General features: G+C 32.0%; 3 protein-coding genes across 10 annotated transcripts; 2 read left to right on the top strand and 1 right to left on the bottom strand.

Annotated features, from left to right (window-relative positions):
• Nucleotides 1-1,294: 1,294 nt before the first annotated feature.
• Nucleotides 1,295-2,896, top strand: LOC133309571 (NAC domain-containing protein 2-like). Its single transcript, XM_061510355.1, has 3 exons — nt 1,295-1,763; nt 1,904-2,184; nt 2,307-2,896. The coding sequence occupies exons 1-3, from the start codon at nt 1,598-1,600 to the stop codon at nt 2,697-2,699; spliced, it is 840 nt and encodes a 279-aa protein (XP_061366339.1). The 5' UTR covers nt 1,295-1,597; the 3' UTR covers nt 2,700-2,896.
• A 2,681-nt stretch (nt 2,897-5,577) lies between these two features.
• LOC133309572 (2-hydroxy-palmitic acid dioxygenase mpo1-like) lies at nt 5,578-14,730 on the bottom strand. 8 transcript variants are annotated; one of them, XR_009751346.1, is made up of 9 exons: nt 14,293-14,730; nt 13,123-13,185; nt 12,974-13,045; nt 12,752-12,845; nt 9,061-10,210; nt 6,677-6,930; nt 6,165-6,589; nt 5,992-6,080; nt 5,578-5,698 (listed from the first exon to the last, which is right to left on the bottom strand). XR_009751346.1 is itself a non-coding variant. In XM_061510356.1 (5 exons), exons 1-5 carry the CDS (start codon nt 14,647-14,649, stop codon nt 10,185-10,187), a joined length of 612 nt encoding a protein of 203 aa, XP_061366340.1. In that variant the 5' UTR covers nt 14,650-14,730; the 3' UTR covers nt 8,324-10,184. The 8 variants fall into 8 exon arrangements, 1 of the variants encoding a protein (XP_061366340.1); XR_009751345.1 differs by having other exon boundaries at nt 5,578-5,695; XR_009751342.1 differs by having other exon boundaries at nt 5,584-6,080.
• Nucleotides 14,731-18,144: 3,414 nt separating this feature from the next.
• On the top strand, nt 18,145-20,745 carry LOC133309567 (photosynthetic NDH subunit of lumenal location 2, chloroplastic). Its single transcript, XM_061510350.1, has 2 exons — nt 18,145-18,708; nt 20,461-20,745. Exons 1-2 carry the CDS (start codon nt 18,220-18,222, stop codon nt 20,557-20,559), a joined length of 588 nt encoding a protein of 195 aa, XP_061366334.1. The 5' UTR covers nt 18,145-18,219; the 3' UTR covers nt 20,560-20,745.
• Nucleotides 20,746-20,763: the final 18 nt, after the last annotated feature.

Below are 20,763 nucleotides of genomic sequence, written 5' to 3'. Positions count from 1 at the left end.
ATGATCATGATTTCTCAAATTTAATACTTTATATTTATTTTCACCTTTGTATGGTTATGATTTTTCATATTTAATGTTTTCACTTTAAATATGGAGAATCATAACCATACAAAGATAAAAATAAATATAACCTTTAGATCAACATAAGCGATCTAACAGTGAGATTGATTGGTAGAAACATGGTAGTAACACAACTTGGTTGTTACAATATCCTTCCCCTAATTTTATTACTTTATCTTTACATTATTTCTTTCGAAAATATTGAAATAAGAGAAACATATATTTTACTAAATATTTTTTTTAAACAACTAAAATGTCAGAAATAGTATAAAGAAAGTGGTACGTAAGAAGTATAATTAAAAATCAAAAGTATGTTTACCAAAATAAAAATTAAAAGTATAATATGTACCCAAAAATAATAATTAAAAGTATAAAATTTTGACTTTTTACTTCAAACCTTGTATGGTCCAACCTCTAAAAGCAAAATTTCAAACAGCTAGGTGAGAATTAAGAACATCAATGAAACACGCAACGTGTATGAGTTTTGATGAAACTCAAAACGAGATTTACGAAATGTTGCAAATGTCTTTGTTTTTTTTTCTTAAATTTACATTGTTGATATTTTTTTGTTGTTGTTGTTGTTGATATTTTCATATTTTGGTTTCAAAACACTCAACATTAGAAGACACGTTACTTTCTCCACCACTTTTACTGCCAAACCAACGTAAATAACTCATGTTGTTGAGTTGTTAAAAAAATTATTCTTTCGCTTTGGGGTAAGGTGGTGAACACGTACAAGCCACATGTCCCATCTCCCAAGCATCTTTTGCAAAGGAATTACGTCATGGCTGATTTGATGAATTTCATTTATACATAGATAGAAATTTTGATCATTTGCTTTCACACAAGAGATTGGGTCTTTTACACTAACCAATTCTTAATGCAAACAAAAAATAAATAAACAAATCACTTATAGTCACATGTTTCAAAATTCGACCCAGAAAATCATAAGCAAAAGGAATAATTTAAAAGGAAAAAAAAAAAAGGGTTCATGGTACTTCCACTCCTCTTAATTTGATTCTTTGAAGATTATTCCATATGGGCCAAATAATAATATATTTATATAAATGATCCAAGAATTCAGAAAACTAGATGCTGACTTCACAATTATGTGAAACTCTCTCTACATATTTGCAATATGCCAATAATATTCCTATGGAGCATTGAATGCAACACAATGTGGATAAAGACGTGCCAGTGTTAGCTCAAATAATATAAGGGGAAAAAGTCTGGTAACAGATAGGTGAAGGTGTTATGGCCTCTCATTGGAGCATAGTAGGCTTTGGTGACGCATATACTAAGGTGTAGAAAAGTCATCTTAGGAACCAATCAAAGCCTTGCAACTCCAATAAACGACAAGAAACCTCAACCATAAAAGGGGCATCCATCTCATTGCAAACATTTCAAACACTTGGATTTCTCTTGAAGCCTCTCTTCCAATTTCCTTTACAATCCTTTCCCTTCTTCTGTTATAGCAAAAAGAATCCAAAAGTAGTTTCCATTCAAACTTTTTTATTCTCTTTTTTCTTTGTACTCAATGGAGGGCAGCACAAGCTCTGAACTCCCACCTGGCTTCAGGTTTCACCCAACTGATGAGGAACTAATCGTTTACTACCTTTGTAACCAAGCCACATCAAAGCCATGCCCTGCATCCATCATCCCAGAAGTGGATATCTATAAATTTGATCCATGGGAATTGCCTGGTATATATATATATATATATAGTAACATCACTTTCTAAACCTTTGTTATTATTATGTCTAAATTTGAATGTGTTATAGTCCATAATGTCCCCTGTGCATGCACCACTTATTCATAAAGATTAACTTCTCATGAAATGCAGATAAAACAGACTTTGGAGAAAATGAATGGTATTTCTTTAGCCCAAGAGAGAGGAAGTATCCAAATGGGGTGAGGCCTAATAGAGCAACAGTTTCTGGGTATTGGAAGGCTACTGGCACAGACAAAGCAATCTATAGTGGGTCTGAACATATTGGGGTGAAGAAAGCTTTGGTTTTTTACAAGGGTAGGCCACCAAAGGGTCTAAAGACAGATTGGATCATGCATGAGTATAGATTAATTGGATCAAAAAGACAACCTAGCAGGCAAATTGGGTCCATGAGAGTAAGCCCTTTTAAGTAGTCATTTGCCTAATCTGAATTTTAACTGTTTAAAATTTCTCTTTAGTTTGCTATTTAATGTTTTGCTCTAATTGGCCTTACCCTTGTGCTTGGATGTGTCACCAGCTGGATGACTGGGTCTTGTGTAGGATCTATAAGAAGAAGAACAATGGAAAATCATTGGAGGTGAAAGAGGAGTACACAACAGCACAAATCAATCTGACACCAGCAAATGATGATAGTGAACAGGAAATAATGAAATTTCCAAGGACATGTTCCCTTACTCAACTTTTGGATATGGATTACTTGGGTCCAATATCACAGATATTATCTGATGGATCATATAATTCAACCTTTGATTTTCAAATTAATGCTGCCAATGTTGGAATGGACCCATTTGCAAGACCACCACAGCTGCTTGAAATGACTAACCCTTATGCAGCAGATTCAGGAAAGTACCAAGTGAAACAGAATAGCAACATCAACCAGACGATATTTATGAACCAAGTGTATGATTAGAAAGGGTAACACCAATAAAAAATGAAAATGGATTATTTAGGCATGACGATAAGCGTCACATAAAATAATCCTGAAGATTCTTTGTAGAAATATATATATTACATCACTTAAATGAATTTTCAGTGATCCAATCTAATATAGCTCACGTAGACATTGTTTATACACTTTTTTTTTTTTTTTTTTTTTGTAAAAAAGGACAAGCTGATTGGTTTTTAATTTAAGTTCACAAATCTGGAATTACATTCCTTATTCCGATACAGTTCAAACCAGATGATTATGTCATGCTTTGGTAGCATTTGAAGTCTAATTTGGTTAAGCTTTCCATTGCCTTCGTGCACATTATTACAATGATTGTTTATTTTGACCAAGGATACAATTGGCAAATTCTGAACTGTAAGTCAATAATTGAAGCACACAGGGGTTTCCAAATCAATTGTTATTTTAATTGTGATTGGTTTGTACCTTGTGTTACTTATCCAAAATGGTGACGGCAGTATTGATAAAGATGGTCACTAAACCGTGTGAAAAGCAAGCAAATGACGTGTTGAGAAGGTTGGCATGTGCATGCGCGCCTTATAGTAGATGTGGCTGAGGATCACACATTTCAGACTATAATATAATTAAGGACAAATCCTTATATTTGCTTCGTCAGGAAAGTGTTACTTAATATAAATAAGTTCAAGTTAAACAAATTAATCATTTGACCGAGTCGTATATGTTCATATTAATGTTATATTTTAATTTGGTTGAATGCTAGCATTCTAGGGATGTTTGGTCTATGACACAAAGCAGATGAGATGAAGCATTTCTGTGGACTTACAAATCCACAAGCACTTCAAGATTTTGACTTATTATTACTAATAAATAAATGAACTATACCATTACCCGTTATTGGCATTTCAACAGCCTAATCTCACATGATTAATATAAAAAACGGATTATTCAAGCATTCATTCTCTGACAATGGATTACAAGTATCTTTGAAGTTTCAAGGATCTTGGTAAACCAAAGGAACAAGAAAGAGCCCAAAACAATCTCTTTCTTAGCAGCAATTGAAATACAAGTATTGGCTTGTCTATTGTTAAATGTTGTGGTATTAGTGCCACTATCAATCTATACATGCATTACATTGCTAATTTTGCTAATGGGGAACACACACTTCAGATTAACATTAACAATTATATTAAGGTAACCTACGTCATTATTCTCTTCAAGGTCCCCTACTAATTTCAGACTGCATTTTTTCTTTTTGGGAATCCTGCCTGACACATACGTGAATTACAAGTCATTTGCACTTAACCATGTGGATCATATTTTCAAAGAGAGTAAAGTCCAGACCAACTTTTTTGTTTCATTTTCACACTGTTCGGGTTTTTTATGGAATAGATTGTATTGACTCTAATTGAAGTGCCAGTTGTATTATTCATGTACAAAACTCAAAGGTTCTAGTACTCAAGTATTCAAGGAATTTTTAAGCCGCGGCGAGATAGTGTAAGTCGGCACCAAGACAATTGCAGGCGTCTTCAAACTTCAATAGTACTTTTATGGTTGCAAGTAGAGTTCATGACTGGAGAGACCAACATTAACGTGCTTAGCCAACAACAACATTAGGTGGATTTAATTACCATAATTCAACCTAAAATCTTAAGGAATTAGGTGTATAAATCCTTCCACTTATATCGTGTTTACTCAATTCATTTATAATTAACGTGAGATTTCACTCACTTATATTTAAATTGGGAAAAAGAAGTCTCATATTGTAGAAAATTTAAAATTTCATGTTATAGATATAATAAGTATGAGCCACACCTATTTAAAACAAATAAAAACAAAAAAAGCGTGGCACACCCTTTTATGATATTTGTAGGAAAGATTTGTTTTCTCCCATGAAAAACAAACCCCATTTAGATTTCCTTGTATTCATTTCATCTTTTAAATTAACTGGCGCAAGCTTTTCTTTGCTTAATGAAAGCACAACTTTAAACTTATCCTTTGACGTTGCAAACATCATCGAACTCTGTTTCATAGATCCACCATGCATGGAAAACGAAAAAAGTTCGAAATGTTTTTTAAAATCGCCATTTCACATAAGTATCATAACTAGTGTTTTAAAACCCGACCCAGTTATTGACTCGGTCGAGGTACTGAGATATTGAATCGTTGATTCAACCGGTAGATCACTGATTCAATCAATTTAATTAAATTTATATTAAATTATATAATAAAGATATTAAATTATATAATAAATTATAACTATGTACCACCCGTAATACAGAATTAAATTTCTCAAGAGAGAGAAAAAACATAACTTTAATATTATAATATGTATTACCTATAGGTCATAGTTATACTTTTTTTACCGCACCAAACCTTAGATCCAGTCATATGACAAATCATTTTGCATATATATATATATATATATATATATTGGGGCAGGATCCTTTGACACCGGTGTTAAACTTTGAAATTTGACACCAAATCTTAACAGTTAATTTTTGCTAATTAACGGTTATTATCTATTGGGAATTAATAGTTAATTAATAAGTTTGATTCCCAATAAATATAACCGTTGATTGCAATCAACGGAAATCAACGGTTAAGATTTAATGTCAAATTTCAAAGTTTGACACCAGTGTCAAAGGATCTTATCCCATATATATATGTGTGTGTGCAAAAAAAATTAAATATTTCTTTTTTAATAATTAATGGAAAAAGTGTGTATCATTTTAAAGGATGTAAAGTTATGTCATTTTAAGTAAGAGAAAGAGATAAATAAAGGAAGAGAGAGAGTGGACAAAAAAATATAAAGATGTGGGTTGCACCTCTTTGTGAGAGTGAAAGAATATAAGTTGTGTCATTGAAAAGGACAAATACTTTTCCCATAATTAATTACGAATACACGACTGTTTTACAACTAAATACAAATATATTGCACTCAATCACGCCCAACGTGGGGCGTATTCCATGAGAGAGAGACACTTAGCATGGGGGGTGACCTGCTAAGAAGAGAGACACACCTGGGTTAGGGCGTGACCTAAGAGCTCTATAATTGAATCATTGGTTTGTAATAATTGAATGCCTCACAATACTGTCTGAAAATCCCGAAAATGTGATGAAATACACATTTTCCAAGTACCAGTCGGTTCGCCTCAAAATAATCATTTATTTGGATATTATAAAAAGAACCTAGTGAAAAGTGAAACATATATTCACAAAACATGGGCAAAAATGCATAAGATTCCTCCCAATCACCATACATCATTACAATTGCTTTCTGCTTCGCATACCATACCTTTCTATATGAAACTTTGAATCCATACGAATGAGTGATCCTCTCCTGAATCAGTGCAATTGAGACTGATGATTTCTTCTTTATAATCTCTATCAATGAAATTGTAACGTACACATTAAGACAAACAAAAATATCATTAATTTTTATAATCATCAAATTCTGTAATAACGTACCTACTACGAGTGAAACAATAACATCAGAATCAAATTGTCTGTGATCCTGAGAAATATGGTCATTTAAGCAATTGTGATTTCTACCTCATTTCGTAACCTTTCAATTTTCACCGTACATTGGTTTTATAACCCTAACCCTCCACGGGCAACTCCGCTCATAGACTCAGCATTTCATGCTTAACTTTGTAGGCGTGCTCTTAATCACAATCGCTTCTTGATGCTCCTTCATTAGGTTCCGCTTGATTGTCATCTGGGCCTCTTTTTTGGATGGAAATTCCTGTTTAACAAACAATTTTCCCCTATTTTCCATGTACCCTAGACTGAACCTGAACCCTCGATATAATATTCTTATTCGCTCGGATGATCCCAATCAAGGTATGTGTAATGTGGAATTCCATTCGAAAAAGGATTAACAACATAATCACCTGCATGTACGAATAAATAATAGTAACAAAAATAAATATTACATAAACAAAACCATATATGTATATTTGAGTTGTTTACTAACATACTTTCAGGATATTGTGGTAATTGAGTCGAGCCCATGTCATAATGTTCTAAGACTCGAGACTTCCCCCGATCATCATACCTTGGATTTGAGTCGCAGATCGATCACGATCCTCATCGTTGTTCGAAGAACTATCATCCTCGGCAAGAAGACGTTCTTTCATTTCGATATTTTCATTATCGTCATCATTATAGTCGTCATCCATCACTCAGGTAGGGTCATTTTCATCTTCCTCAGACATGTTAACAACTGGAGTAGCTGATAAATATGCATTATATGGAGAATCGAAAGCAACTGACCTCATGAGTAAAACAACATCCTATGCGCCATCAATATCCACGTATAACTCTAAGAAATCTTTTCTTGATTAGTTGAAGAATTCTTCCATTACCATTTCTACATTCTCATCATCCACAACTTGCAAACTAATGTATTTTGTTCACATTGCCATAATCTTGCACTACAAAAAATGAGGTGATTTGTGGAGGTTATTTACTGGAGGTCAATAAAACCCCCAGAAAATATATGAATTGTGGCATTTTTTTTTGAACGCCAGTTTGCAAATTTTTTTTTTGTTAATTTATATTAAGCGGCAGGTTTTGACCCCCAGATTTCATATAAATTTTTGAATAATTTTTATGACCGCTACAATTGTTTTTTCATCAAACCCCAACACTAACGCCTTTGTCTTCTTCTTATTCTATCTCTGAACTATTTCTTACAGGAAACTAACAACACTAAGGTATTTTCATTGCAAGGCAAAGATAATCCACACTAACGTATTTTCTTCTTCACGCTTTCATTTTCTTCTTCGTCACTTCACATCTTTATCTCTTACAAGGAACTAACCTATTTCTTTGAAATTTGTATTTTAGGAATTTTTCTTTGTTCCAACCACAATGTGACTTTAAAATTGGACGTGGTTTGACGGATCCACCTCTCCAACCAAAGCTCTCATCCCCAAGTCTTTTGCTCTTCTTCTCTACAACTTATACCAGCAGGTTCGTTAACCATTCTTCATTTTTCGATGTGGATTCCTGATTTGCCTTTTTGGTTCGCTTAAATCTTTGAACGTGGAGTTGATATTTTTTTTCCCCTTTGTTTCATCATCTTGTCGGTGATGGCATCATAAACAATTTTGTATTTGCTACTACTTTGTGTGGGTGTGATGTTTCGGTAGATCTGGTTTTTATACGTTTGATTCGTTGATGGGGGAAGGTGGATGTGGAAAGAAAAGTGCACGAGGAGTAGTAATGTTGGTTATTGATATTTTATTGAACTTCTGAACTTGTATTTTTGGTTCCGTGGACTGGGACACTGAAAATTATTTGCATCTCAATTTTTTCCTTTGACTGGATAATAGTGCCAAATAGTGGAATTGTTGCTTGGAAGCTGCAATTATGATTCCGATTTTAAGAGCTGGAAGAAAGGTGGTGATTTAATTCATCTATCAAGTGGCTGCTTATTACATGGGGTATAATAAAAAAATATAAAAAAAGATAAAGTTGGCAGCACAGTATGTGGGAAGACACGCACATACCCACTATAATTTCTGACTTCTTCAAATACCCAAATATATATATATATATATATATATATATATATATATATATATATATATATATATATAAAAAAAAGTATGTTTGGAATTCATTTTTTATGTCAGTACTTAACTACTTGTTTACTGATTCGTTTCTTTCATTTGTGTCTTTCTTTACACAGGGCTGGCCAATCTCTGTGTCTCAGGTTAGAGTTTCTTCAGATGACTTTTCTCAAATGTATATTTTGATATAAGCTTCTTATTAGTATTCTTTATTTATTTCTTATATAATGTGAACTCTGCCCATCTTAGTTTTCATGATAATGATGGCAATTCTACCTGGCAATCTGCCACATCTAGTAGTTACTTATCATCTTATTGACATAAGCTTTTTTTCTGTAGACTCTCAAATCAGACACTGTTCTTTATATAAGCTAATTGTGTGCAATCTTTTCAGAGATACTATGGTTTGACCATATTGGATCAATCTAGGAGTTTTCTCTATTGTTTTAGGTTCACTTGTATTATAATTTGAAGTTATGAAAATTACTTCCTTGAAAGAGAGAAAGAAAGAAAAAATTCAGAAGCAATTTTGCAATTCAACCTTTTCCTTTAATTTTTTTTGTTTTGAGTAGCAGAAATTCAGAAGTCAGAAGTGCAATAAGCTCTCGTCAATAAACTTGCCACTACAGGTCTAGGAAGCATATATGATCCATAGAAGTTCTGAATATTGTAAAAGAAATGTTTCTCCAAGGAACTAGAATAAGCTGTGAATAGTAATAGCTAGGGGAGTGATAGTCTCAGCAAAGGGAGAAAAAAAATAAGAAAAAAAAATTATTGATACTCACCATGCTTGTTTGAGTCCTCTGCTCTTGATTTCTTTTCTGCTGTACCCAAAAAGAAAAAATTGTCCAGGAAATGTGGCCATGAGATGAAATAGAATAGCCTAGCTAGGCAGAGTTGTGTGAATTATTAGTTTGGATCAATTAATACTGTGATGGTGCTTGAAATAAACTATCCTAATTTTAAAGTAGTGATTGTGCACGGAGATAAGTAAATAACACTTAGGGAAGGAAATATTAAAGTACAAATTCTAGAGAAGACAATTGTGGTGGCAGTGACATATAGTTGCGACAGTGCTCAGGTAATGCCCGTTAACTTATTATGATGCTATTATTAAGAGATTGTTAGATGGTTTTCTAAAATTTGATAGATGGAAAATTTATAAATCAAAATTTCATGTAATATTTTTTTTTTAATATGTAAATTTATATATGGTTTTCCCATTTGAAGATTTTTCTCTTAGATTCACTGATTCAGTGAGTAGCTGAATGGAATCTCAAGTTTCTGCAATTCAGAGTGAGGAATATAAGAAACCATAGTTTTCTTAAATTTTCTCGGTACCCAAACAAGAAAAAGCAAGAGTATGCAATTGGGTAATCAAGTTGAAGAATAAAAGTTTGGTCTTGGAATGTGTCATTTACTTATTAAGAGATTGTTTGATGGTTTTCTAAAATTTGATAGATGAAAAATTTATAAATCAAAATTTCATGTAATATTTTTTTTATATGTAAATCTATCCATATGGTTAGATTACCAAGCTCTTGGACTTTCGGAACATGGCTTCAATACTGCTTGCATTACCAAGCTCTTCCCAACACGTTCAGACACTGTTGCAGCTCAAGTATGAGATCTTATAAGAGCTTTCTGCAATAAACCCCCACAAACTATGTTGTGGCGAAGGCAGAACTGGGGGTTTGGGTGAATGCCACAAATGTCTTTTGTGGGGGTCAAAGACCTCCACAATATGAAAATATGACCTCCACAAATCACCTCATTTTTTGTAGTGTTGTCGTACTCAGAGTGATAGATTGGTTACCTTCGAGAGCTAATTTTTGGCGAATTTTATGATGCAGATCGCCAACTGTTGAGTTTCGCTTAATACATGTTGGCCTTTTCTCACCTTCAAAATCTACATCACGTCGACCTTCCACTTTCCTACCATTATAATATAGAATAACACGAACATAATCAAAATTTGAACTCATTCTGAAATAAATTAACGAAAAACACAAAACAAAGTATGAATATTTAGTGATAATGTATGTAAGAGTAGAGTCTATGATGGAGAAAAGTTGTGATGAGAGTGGAGAGGAGAGGGATTTAAATAGGGGAGAACTGGGTTACTCAAACGCAGATGAGGCAAGTTAGGGCCTTGGGTCACGCCTTAGCCCAGGCATGTCTCTCTCCTCTGCAGGTCACGCCCCATGTTGGGCATGCCTCTCTCATGGAACACGCTCTATGCTGGGTGTGAGTGGTCATGCCCAATTTTGGGTGTGACTTAGTACAATACATTCGTATTTAGTTATAAAACAACTGTGTATTCGTAATTCATTATTAAAAAACAATATTTAATTTTTTTTTGCCTATATATATATATATGGGTTATATGAGTGTCAAGTAACTGGATATAAGTTTTTGTCCAGTCACTAAATCATAATCGTACAAAGGTGGATCAATGGTAATAAAGAAAGAGAGAAAAAAAGGGAATCATAATTATACAAAGGTGAATCAATTAATATAAGAAAATAAATAAACAAAACGACGTAGTTTAATCATAACTTGATCATTCACTGACATGACAAACAATAATCCCTATATATATATATATTCAAACCACTAGAATTGGTCTAGTAACGAAGGATTTTGATAATTTATATTAGGTTATGTGTTCAATTCCCATATCTAAAAAAGATCATTCATTCATTTATTGTCACATCAATAAAAGATAGCATTCAAATCTGAGCTGATAGCAGTCTCTGGTTGAAATCCCATTTCAAGCTCATAGCATTCTCTGGTTAAAATCCCATTTCAAACTCATTGCATTTCAAATAATTCATCAATTTCTAGTATTTTCTTTATTTTCAGGTTAGGCTTCCATAGATCAAAATATTGGAGCTGTGATCATAAGGTTTAGTGGTATACTACACCAGCATATGTATTGATCAAATGACAATTTTCTAGAAGTATGTGAGTCTAATTAAGTGAAGTGCTCTCAAAACGTTATTTTGTCCATTGGATATGCAATAGGACCAATGTGCCTCGTTTAAGGTATGCACAGATGAGGATAGCACCAACTACTTTGTTTAGACTATAAAAATTTCATTTAGTGCGTGGCTTACCATACACAGTCTTGATATATCTTCAAAATGTTGCAAGGTTAATCCTACCGGTAAGCTATTGATTTTAACATAATTAGTGTTTATATTTATACACAGGATAAGATCAACTTAGGTGTAAATGTTAATCCAGCTATTGATTTTAACATAATCAGTGTTTATATTTATACACAGGATAAGATCAACTTAGGTGTAAATGTTAATCCTGTTTACATCCAATGTTTATATATATATATATATATATGGGGCAGGATATTCTTACACCAGTGTAAGAGTTAGAAATCTTACACTCAATCTTAATCATTGATCCACTTGTATCCAATGGCTCATATTACTAAAAAATTAGAGCCCTTAGATATAAATAGGATCAACGGATGAGATTAAGAGTGTAACTTACACTGGTGTAAAATGATCCTGACCCTATATATATATATATATATATATATATATATATATATATATATATATATATATATATATATAAAGGAAAATATTTTTCTTATGTTGTTGGAGATGAGTTATCTTATGTTAGTGAAATAAAATTATAAGAGGGATTCACACATAATTGGAGAGAAAAAAAATAAAGGTGGGACCCACCTTTGTTATGTGTATGCAGAAATTTGGTTTATCTCATGTTGAATGAGATAAATATAACCCATATATAAAAGTGTGTGTATTTCACTTGCTTTTAACGGTTCCCATGACTAATAAATTAGAGCCGTTAGATAAAAATAAGATCAATGAATATATATATATATATATATATATATATATATATATATATATATATATATATATATATATATATATTACACCAACGTAAATTACACTCTCAATCTTGGCCATTGATCTTATTTATATCTAACTGCTTTGATTTTTTAAATTAGTGAGCCATTAGATTCAAACAAACCAATGACCAAGATTTGGTTTAAAATTTTTTATTCTTACATCGGTATAAAAATAACCTACCCTATGTATATATATTTCCTATTGATATATATGCTTCATAGTCATAGCCAAGATTGAAAAATTAGGGAAGCCAAAACAGGGAAAAGTAAATTTAAAAGAATTCATGGATTAAAAAGCATCCAAACCATATCAACAAAGAGCAAGTAATAAACAATGTTGATGCTTCTATAAGAAAACATAAATTAGCACAACCATGTATGGTTGTCTTTTTTAGAAAGATGTAAGGCTATTACTAAAGATAATTGTATGAAAACAAATTGTGAAATATCCACTCACATATATGATCATTTATAGTTTTTTATTCTTCATCTGTTCATGGGAGATCAATTAATATCTAGCTTTTAAACATACACGAACCCAAGCAGGAGCTAGGAAATTAGTTTCTGCTTACTTTCTTGCCATTCTTTGATGTCAGCATCAATTTTTGCTTGCACTCTTGAATGAAATCCTGGATACGACTCATAACCAAATAAAGTCTGCAGAGCCTATATAAAACAAATAGCCAGACATAAATGAATAAATTCAAGCAATACACTAATATTAAGAAAGGATAGAAAAACACACAGGAGAACAAACAATATTAGGTGAAATATGAAATTTACAAGTACAATACCTCCAGCAATACAAAGAAAGGAGCCATTACCAAGGCTTGGACGAGGTCATCCAAAAGAGAAGGTGCTCGTTTCTGCAAACAGTGAATCTTAGGCGCATGTAAAAAAGGATAAGTCAGGGATTGAGTTATTATAGCAGCAAGCAACTTACCTCAAATACTCCATGACCAACGAACTGCCCTGTCCAACATACTAGCTGAACCACCAGAACAACCTACGTATGAGATTGTTTGAGAATTGAGATCAAAGAGCAAAAAGCGACAAATGTTATGTTGATGTTTATCCATGCATGAAGCAAATATTATTCCTATATGCATTTGACAATATACATCTTTAGTATGATTTCATCTAGCTAACAAAAAAAAAACAAAAATGCAGCATGGTTATTGAGTGTCAGAGGATGCTGTCCCCAAGCCATGATTCCAAAATATTAGGAAGATCAGGTTTTATTTGGCGGGGTTGAAAGGAGCGAGGATTAGAATTGCAATAATAGCAAAAAGATGGAAAACTTCAAGCCTAATAACAAATAAGATATTATCCCAAAAAAATAAAAAAGTATTACTAAGAATAAAATAACTCTAAAAGTATCAGTAATCATAGTATTCAATGCATTTGTAAGGGTCGCTTTAACTAGCAATGCCAGACACCATTCTCAAACTTAACATGTCAAATTCTTGAAAAACCTCTATACAAGTCTAGGACACAACGATACTCAGCCATTGTAGGATGAGTAAGTTATGTATCAGACATCTGGTATTCTCGCGCTTTCCCTTTAAATACAGAACTTCCAGATAAAATTGCAATTTTGAGGCAGCCTATATGAAAATAGGCTAAATCCATAATGAAGCAAATGATACAACTATGCTGGGCTTTATTTTACCAACAAAGCCCAGCATAGTTGGTAGATAACTGGGTTCCTTAAGCATGCTGACAGGGGTTCGATCTCTGGCCGTGTGCATGGAAAAGGCTTTGTTGGGAGAGGTTTACCCACTTAATGTGATAAGGCATGTTGTTGTTATTGCATCTAGATTAGGCTTTTGCATATGTTCCTTTTTCATCTCTATCTCACACATTAACCTATACACAAACATTATATAGGCTAATGTAGTTTCCATTTCCACAATTTAATTGTTCTGTGGTCAAGTTAGAGAATTAAATAGATACAAAAAAGACAAATAAAGGAAAACAGGTTTCCATCTCCAATATGTGTGAATCATAGATGACAAATAAGCGTGGTTGTCACTAGCAGGCAAAATGGAAATCACAAAAAATAGAAGATACTTAGAATCTCATATCAATAAAACCCAACAACCTGATTTACCTTCCAAGCTAGAGACAACCCAAGTAGGCTTGCAACAAAACTGCTACTCACCCAACAAATAGCACAAAGCAAAGCAGCCAAGGAACCAGCTTTGAAGTCCAAAGTAACATAGAAAATTGCATAGATCAAAGCAACTAAGAACCCAACATTCCAAACCAAGAACACATGGTTCCCCCACAGGGAAAACTCCAAATTTGGAAGGTTGAAGAAAGGAGGGATGAAGTAGAGAATAAGAAGGGTTGAGAAAAAAATTGGCCAAATGAATAACACATGGATTGCTATGTTAACTGGGTTGCTGTGGTAAGCTCCGTAGAAAGCGAAATGGTTTTCAAGATCAAACAGTCCAAACTTTCCCATCGCCAATAAAAGAAAACAGTCCAACCCTTGTTTGTTTGTTTTGGAAAAATGAATGGTTTTCCTGGTCTCGAGAAAATAAATGGGGTTACGTTAAACTAACACGATTTGAGAAAGTGATTGGATTGAAATACGGAAACTCTATCATTCATATGTTGTTGTTGTTGTTGAGGTGTCATGGTTCAGCAGACTGGGAAACAAGGAAGGAATCTATACACACAAAGACTTGGTGAACTGGTTTGTCGTGCTGTCCCGTTGAATACAAAGACCAATAATTTTACAAAGCCCGCCAAATATTTATCTAAGTTTTGGGCCGTGCACGTGGGAACATGTTAAAAAAAAAAAAAACAAACATGAACTCATATATTTTTATGTTTGTATAGAAAATAATTTTATGATCTCATACAATGAGATAAGATATTCTTATTATCTATTTTTATACTATCAACTTATTATTACTCTAATCACAATTGGATCTCATTTTTTAGCCGATAAACTCTGGAAAAAAAAAACTTTTAATGTACTTTCAAGAATACATAATTATATTAGAGTGGTAGTAAATTATTAATAGAAAAATTTAGTAGTAAGAATATATTTACTCCTCATACAATATATGAAAAACACTAAACCCATTATTTATATAAATTTTGGATCAAAGATTTAGTACATATTCACTAATTTGTAGTTTCTTGCTAAATTTATGCAAAGCAACTTTCATATAATTTTTTTAACAATATCTAGTAAATCATAAACATTAATTACTAAAAGTTGTTACATTTATATTTTATCCAGGGGAAAATTACTCTTTAAGACTTGTAATTTGTAAAGATGCAAAAACCCATAAAACTCATACTTTGTGAACAAAAAAAAGTATAAGTAAGATTTTAATTAGGTCAATTGTTTACTAAAATATAATTTCTTCAATGTGTTGTGCTCTTAAAATTATTTGGAAGGGGCTTAGTTTTACGCGAATGCTAGTTGAAAATCTAATCCACATGTAATTAAAGATAAAATAAAAATGTAAGATATAATTTATAATACAAAAAATACAGGATAAATTATAGTTCATGATTAAAATTTAATTTGCCTCTATGATTTTAAAAGTCATTACTCAAGAATATCGCTATTTTTTTTTTTGCAAGAATAATGATATTGAAGGTTCATGCATTCATTACGTGTTAATCATATTTAACGAATTATTAAATATTTATGATAAAATTAGTAATTAACAAATGAATAAATATCCTTTTGGGTCCCTAACAAAAAACACAGTCCCCACTTTAGTCCCTTACAAAAATAAATTACTCACTTAGTCTCTAACAAATTCAAAGTGGATCCATTTTAGTCCTTTTGAGAGACTTATATGGGTCTTTTTTGAATTTGTGAAGGACCACGATTTCAACTAAATGGATCCACTTTAAATTTGTTAGGGACTAACTCACTAATTTATTTTTGTAAGAAACTAAAATGAGGACCGTATTTTTTGTCAGGGACCAAGAAATAATATTTATTCTTAACAAATCGTTAACATCTCTTCTCGAGGAGGATATTCAACGACTTTTAAAAAGTGACACTTTACTAAGTGGTTTTCCTTTATTATTATTATATGGGAAAAATGTGGAATATAAATTTATATTTTTTTAATAGAGAAATAAATACAAAAAAGTATGAGTTCTACTGAAAAAATAAAGATAAAAAAATTAAATGTGTGAATTTTATCCTTTTATGTTTATCTCTCTTTTAAAAGGATATAAGTTTGTGTCCTTTAAAAAGACACATATTTTTCCCTCATCATATAATCATAATGTGGCTTTTTTTTCCTCATATTTTTAGAAATATTCTTATATGGGTTTGAGAGTAAATATTTACGCACAATCTTAACTTTGAATATAAAAAAATGTTAAGCTATAAAAATAACATCTTAAATTAGAAACTTTTATAAAGAACATCAAATATTTAATTGCAAAAAACAAGGAAAAAAATCCAACACAAAAAATGTGATTAACAATTAAGAAAAGGGAAAAATTCATACACTCCATGTGATTTACTTTTTTTATCGTTTATATCTTTATTTTTTTTATCAATTACGCCCCCGTGATTTTTTTCATTCAAGCTCACCTTTAATACTTTAGTAATTAAACCAATTTATCTATTTTACTCTTATTTTATGTTTGGAGTTTTGCTTATCAAAAATAAAAGTTGACCCTAAAAATAAAAATGATAGCAAAATCTACTTGATTATTACTAAAAAACCAACACGTTGGAAGAACACTAGTTGTTGGAAGGGACTGAAAAAATTTCACAGAAGATAATTTATAGTTAGATATGACAAAATAAAAGAAATCTCGTTAACTACAAAAAGAAAAAGCAATCAGAGAACATTAATCACAACATCAATATGCAAATTAAGGTATCTTATCTTTTTATCTTTCTCCTTTTTATTTATACAATTCAATATTAATATTATATTTGAGAAAGGATTCCTATACACCATATTTTTTATATGATTTATCATACTTTTTATATTCAATAATAAAAAAATGTTGATATATATATATATATATATATATATATTATTAATTAAAGAATTAATATAAAATTATAAGAAAATAATATAAATAATACATAAATAATATCGTTATGATAACATTAAAAAGATAAAATAACAATTTATTGTCAAACAATAGAGGATTGGTTCAAGAATAATAAAAGAAAGACCCATTTGTTTAAAAGTGATTATATTCAAATTTTTGAATGTTAACCTTGTTTGTGAAATTATTTTAAGGATGTTCTGTCCATTCTATGAAACCTTTGAAAGGGACAAGACAGATAATTGTTCTTCATGTTTTTATCATGAACCTTAATTTCGCTTATTTACTCTTGGTGGTCAAAATTTTTATATCAAATTAATTTACAAGTAAAATAGGGGTAAATGGGCAAGTTAGTTTAATTATTAACAATGTTAAAGGTAGATTTGGATAAAATAAAATTATAGAAAATAATTATTAAAAAAATACTAGGATTAAGTGATAAAAAAATAAATCACATTGAAGTTTATGAACTTTTCCCTTAAGAAAATTATAAATAAATTTTGAGTTAAACTACGATCCTGTTACAGCAAAATCACAAATTTGTCCGGTTGATAAATAGATCTTTATGCTTTCTTTTTCATATTTTTTTTGAAAAAAAACATGTGGACCCATCGGTTGTTTTGTGTCAACATGAAATGTTTATGTTTTCCAGTAACATGACCCTCGTTTTACCCATAAATTTTCTAAATTATAAAACAACAATACTTCACTTTATTACATTATAATTTGGCTAATGAAAAAAATCGCAACGTAAATAATTATAACTTTACCAAAAATGTAATGCAGATCAAATGACTAACCGGTTCCCCCTCCCCAAAGAAGATAACGATTCCACGTGGCAAAATGTTGAGGTCCAAGTATGTATATACCGGGCAACACGGTCAGCAGAACAGGACCTGCCCGAAAATTCAGAGTCCAAAATCCAAATTATCTTGAACGCTCACCACCTACAGTTTTACATACACACCAATTATCTAGAACCATGTCAAGCTTCACTCATGCCACAACATTGCTTCATGCTCACATCAAAACCAAGCATAGAAACACTTCCACGAACAACCCTTTACCCCTTAACCAAGCACCATTTTCTGGTGAACAAAATGTGACAAACAGAAGGAAGTTAATTTCAACATTTCTTGCCACCACTTCAGTGCTTGGAATGCATGTCACAATGACCACCCCACTAGCACTAGCCCAGAATTGGGGCACACGTTCCTTCCTCTGGGAGCATTTCTTCGAGCCAGGTCTTTCTCCTGAAGATGCAGTGGCAAGGATAAAACAAACTGCTGAGGGACTACATAGTATTAGGGACATGTTGGAAACCATGTCTTGGAGGTATGTCATGTTTTACATACGCTTAAAACAGGCCTATCTTGACCAGGATTTGAAAAATGCTCTCTCTACTTTGCCTGAAAATCGCCGCAAGGAGTATGTCAAAGTTGCTAATGAGTTGGTTGACAACATGGCTGAGGTATGCTTAATTGTGCTTGTTTCATTTTTCTTGTTTGTTTTTAACATTTTCATGGTTGATTATTATTATTATTGTTTATTTATTTATCTGATTACCTATTGTAATTAATATGAACTTAGGGGGCGTTTGGTTGAGGAGAAACTTTTTGAATACTAGGGAAATAGAATTGATAGGGAAAAGATAAGAAAGTTAGATAAAGTGAGATAGATAGAAAAATGTTAAAAAAAGTTGTTTGGTGGGGAAAAACTTTACTAAGGTAGTGTTTGGTTCGGGAGAAATTTTTTTTTACTAGGAAAATGTAATTGATAGGAAAATGGTTGGAAAGTGAGTTTGATAGGAAAATGTAAAAAAAGTTGTTTGGTTGACCCAAATATTACCAGGAAAATTTATTTAAATATGCAAAATCTATGTTCGGGAGAAACTTTGCACCTGTTTTTTCACTTCCCCAGTCATCTCAAAATACCACATCTCAAGTGGTATTCTGTAACAGTGAATTTCATCCAAAAATCAACACAAAAGTCGTTTTCCCATCTATCCTATTTGCCTGGTATTTCTTGAAAAAACCTGAACCAAACGTGGTATTTTCCAATATCCACCTACACTTTCCCATCAATCCTAAAATAAACTTTCAACCAAACACTACCTAAGTGTTTTGCTTCATTTTCCTAGCTATCTTTGAAAAACCACATACAAATTGGCTTTCCTAACAGTAGAATTTCCTAGCTATCTACCACAAAATGCTGAAATCTATGCAAATCACTTAGATGAGGAAATTGAAGGAAACCGTGAACCAAACATGGTTGTTTTGCTTTCCCACTTTCACTTGCATAGACATCCTCAAGAATACCCCCAACCAAACACCACCTTAGGGGGCGTTTGGTTGAGGAGAAACTTTTTGAATACTAGGGAAATAGAATTGATAGGGAAAAGATAAGAAAGTTAGATAAAGTGAGATAGATAGAAAAATGTTAAAAAAAGTTGTTTGGTGGTGAAAAACTTTACTAAGGTAGTGTTTGGTTCGGGAGAAATTTTTTTTTACTAGGAAAATGTAATTGATAGGAAAATGGTTGGAAAGTGAGTTTGATAGGAAAATGTAAAAAAAGTTGTTTGGTTGACCCAAATATTACCAGGAAAATTTATTTAAATATGCAAAATCTATGTTCGGGAGAAACTTTGCACCTGTTTTTTCACTTCCCCAGTCATCTCAAAATACCACATCTCAAGTGGTATTCTGTAACAGTGAATTTCATCCAAAAATCAACACAAAAGTCGTTTTCCCATCTATCCTATTTGCCTGGTATTTCTTGAAAAAACCTGAACCAAACGTGGTATTTTCCAATATCCACCTACACTTTCCCATCAATCCTAAAATAAACTTTCAACCAAACACTACCTAAGTGTTTTGCTTCATTTTTCTAGCTATCTTTGAAAAACCACATACAAATTGGCTTTCCTAACAGTAGAATTTCCTAGCTATCTACCACAAAATGCTGAAATCTATGCAAATCACTTAGATGATGAAATTGAAGGAAATCGTGAACCAAACATGGTTGTTTTGCTTTCCCACTTTAACTTGCATAGACATCCTCAAGAATACCCCCAACCAAACACCACCTTAGTGTGTTGCATATCCTTATATATGTTTCAATTAGATAAATAAGATGGCTTAGGCTGTAATTAGTACTAGTTAACTTTTTCCCTGAATAAATTATGTGTATTACAGAGTGATGTCTGCTTTGTTTTTAATTTCAGTTTGATCGGTATGTTCGGTCTCCAAAGGTATATGAATCGTACCTATACTACGAGAAGACATTGAAATCAATAGATGAACTTGTGGCTATGTTAGCATAGCTCAAGGGAAGCTGCAGGGTATGGTATTTGGAATTCTAAATTTTGTTGTATAAAACGTCTTGACATTTTATATATTTTTTTTGAATTTCAAATATCAAATTGAACATAGAAGTTATCAGAACGTGAAACTTAAAGTATATTATTGTACATGTTTGTCATTAGAATGTGAAACTTTAAGTATTTCAAATTGATCGAGCACTTAAG

This window comes from Gastrolobium bilobum, unplaced genomic scaffold, assembly GCF_033153095.1.
Source record: "Gastrolobium bilobum isolate Gb01-03AN ecotype WA unplaced genomic scaffold, APGP_CSIRO_Gbil_v1 utg5190, whole genome shotgun sequence".
NCBI classification, from domain to species: Eukaryota; Viridiplantae; Streptophyta; class Magnoliopsida; order Fabales; family Fabaceae; genus Gastrolobium; species Gastrolobium bilobum.
This window is presented reverse-complemented; position numbering and strand designations above follow the sequence as displayed.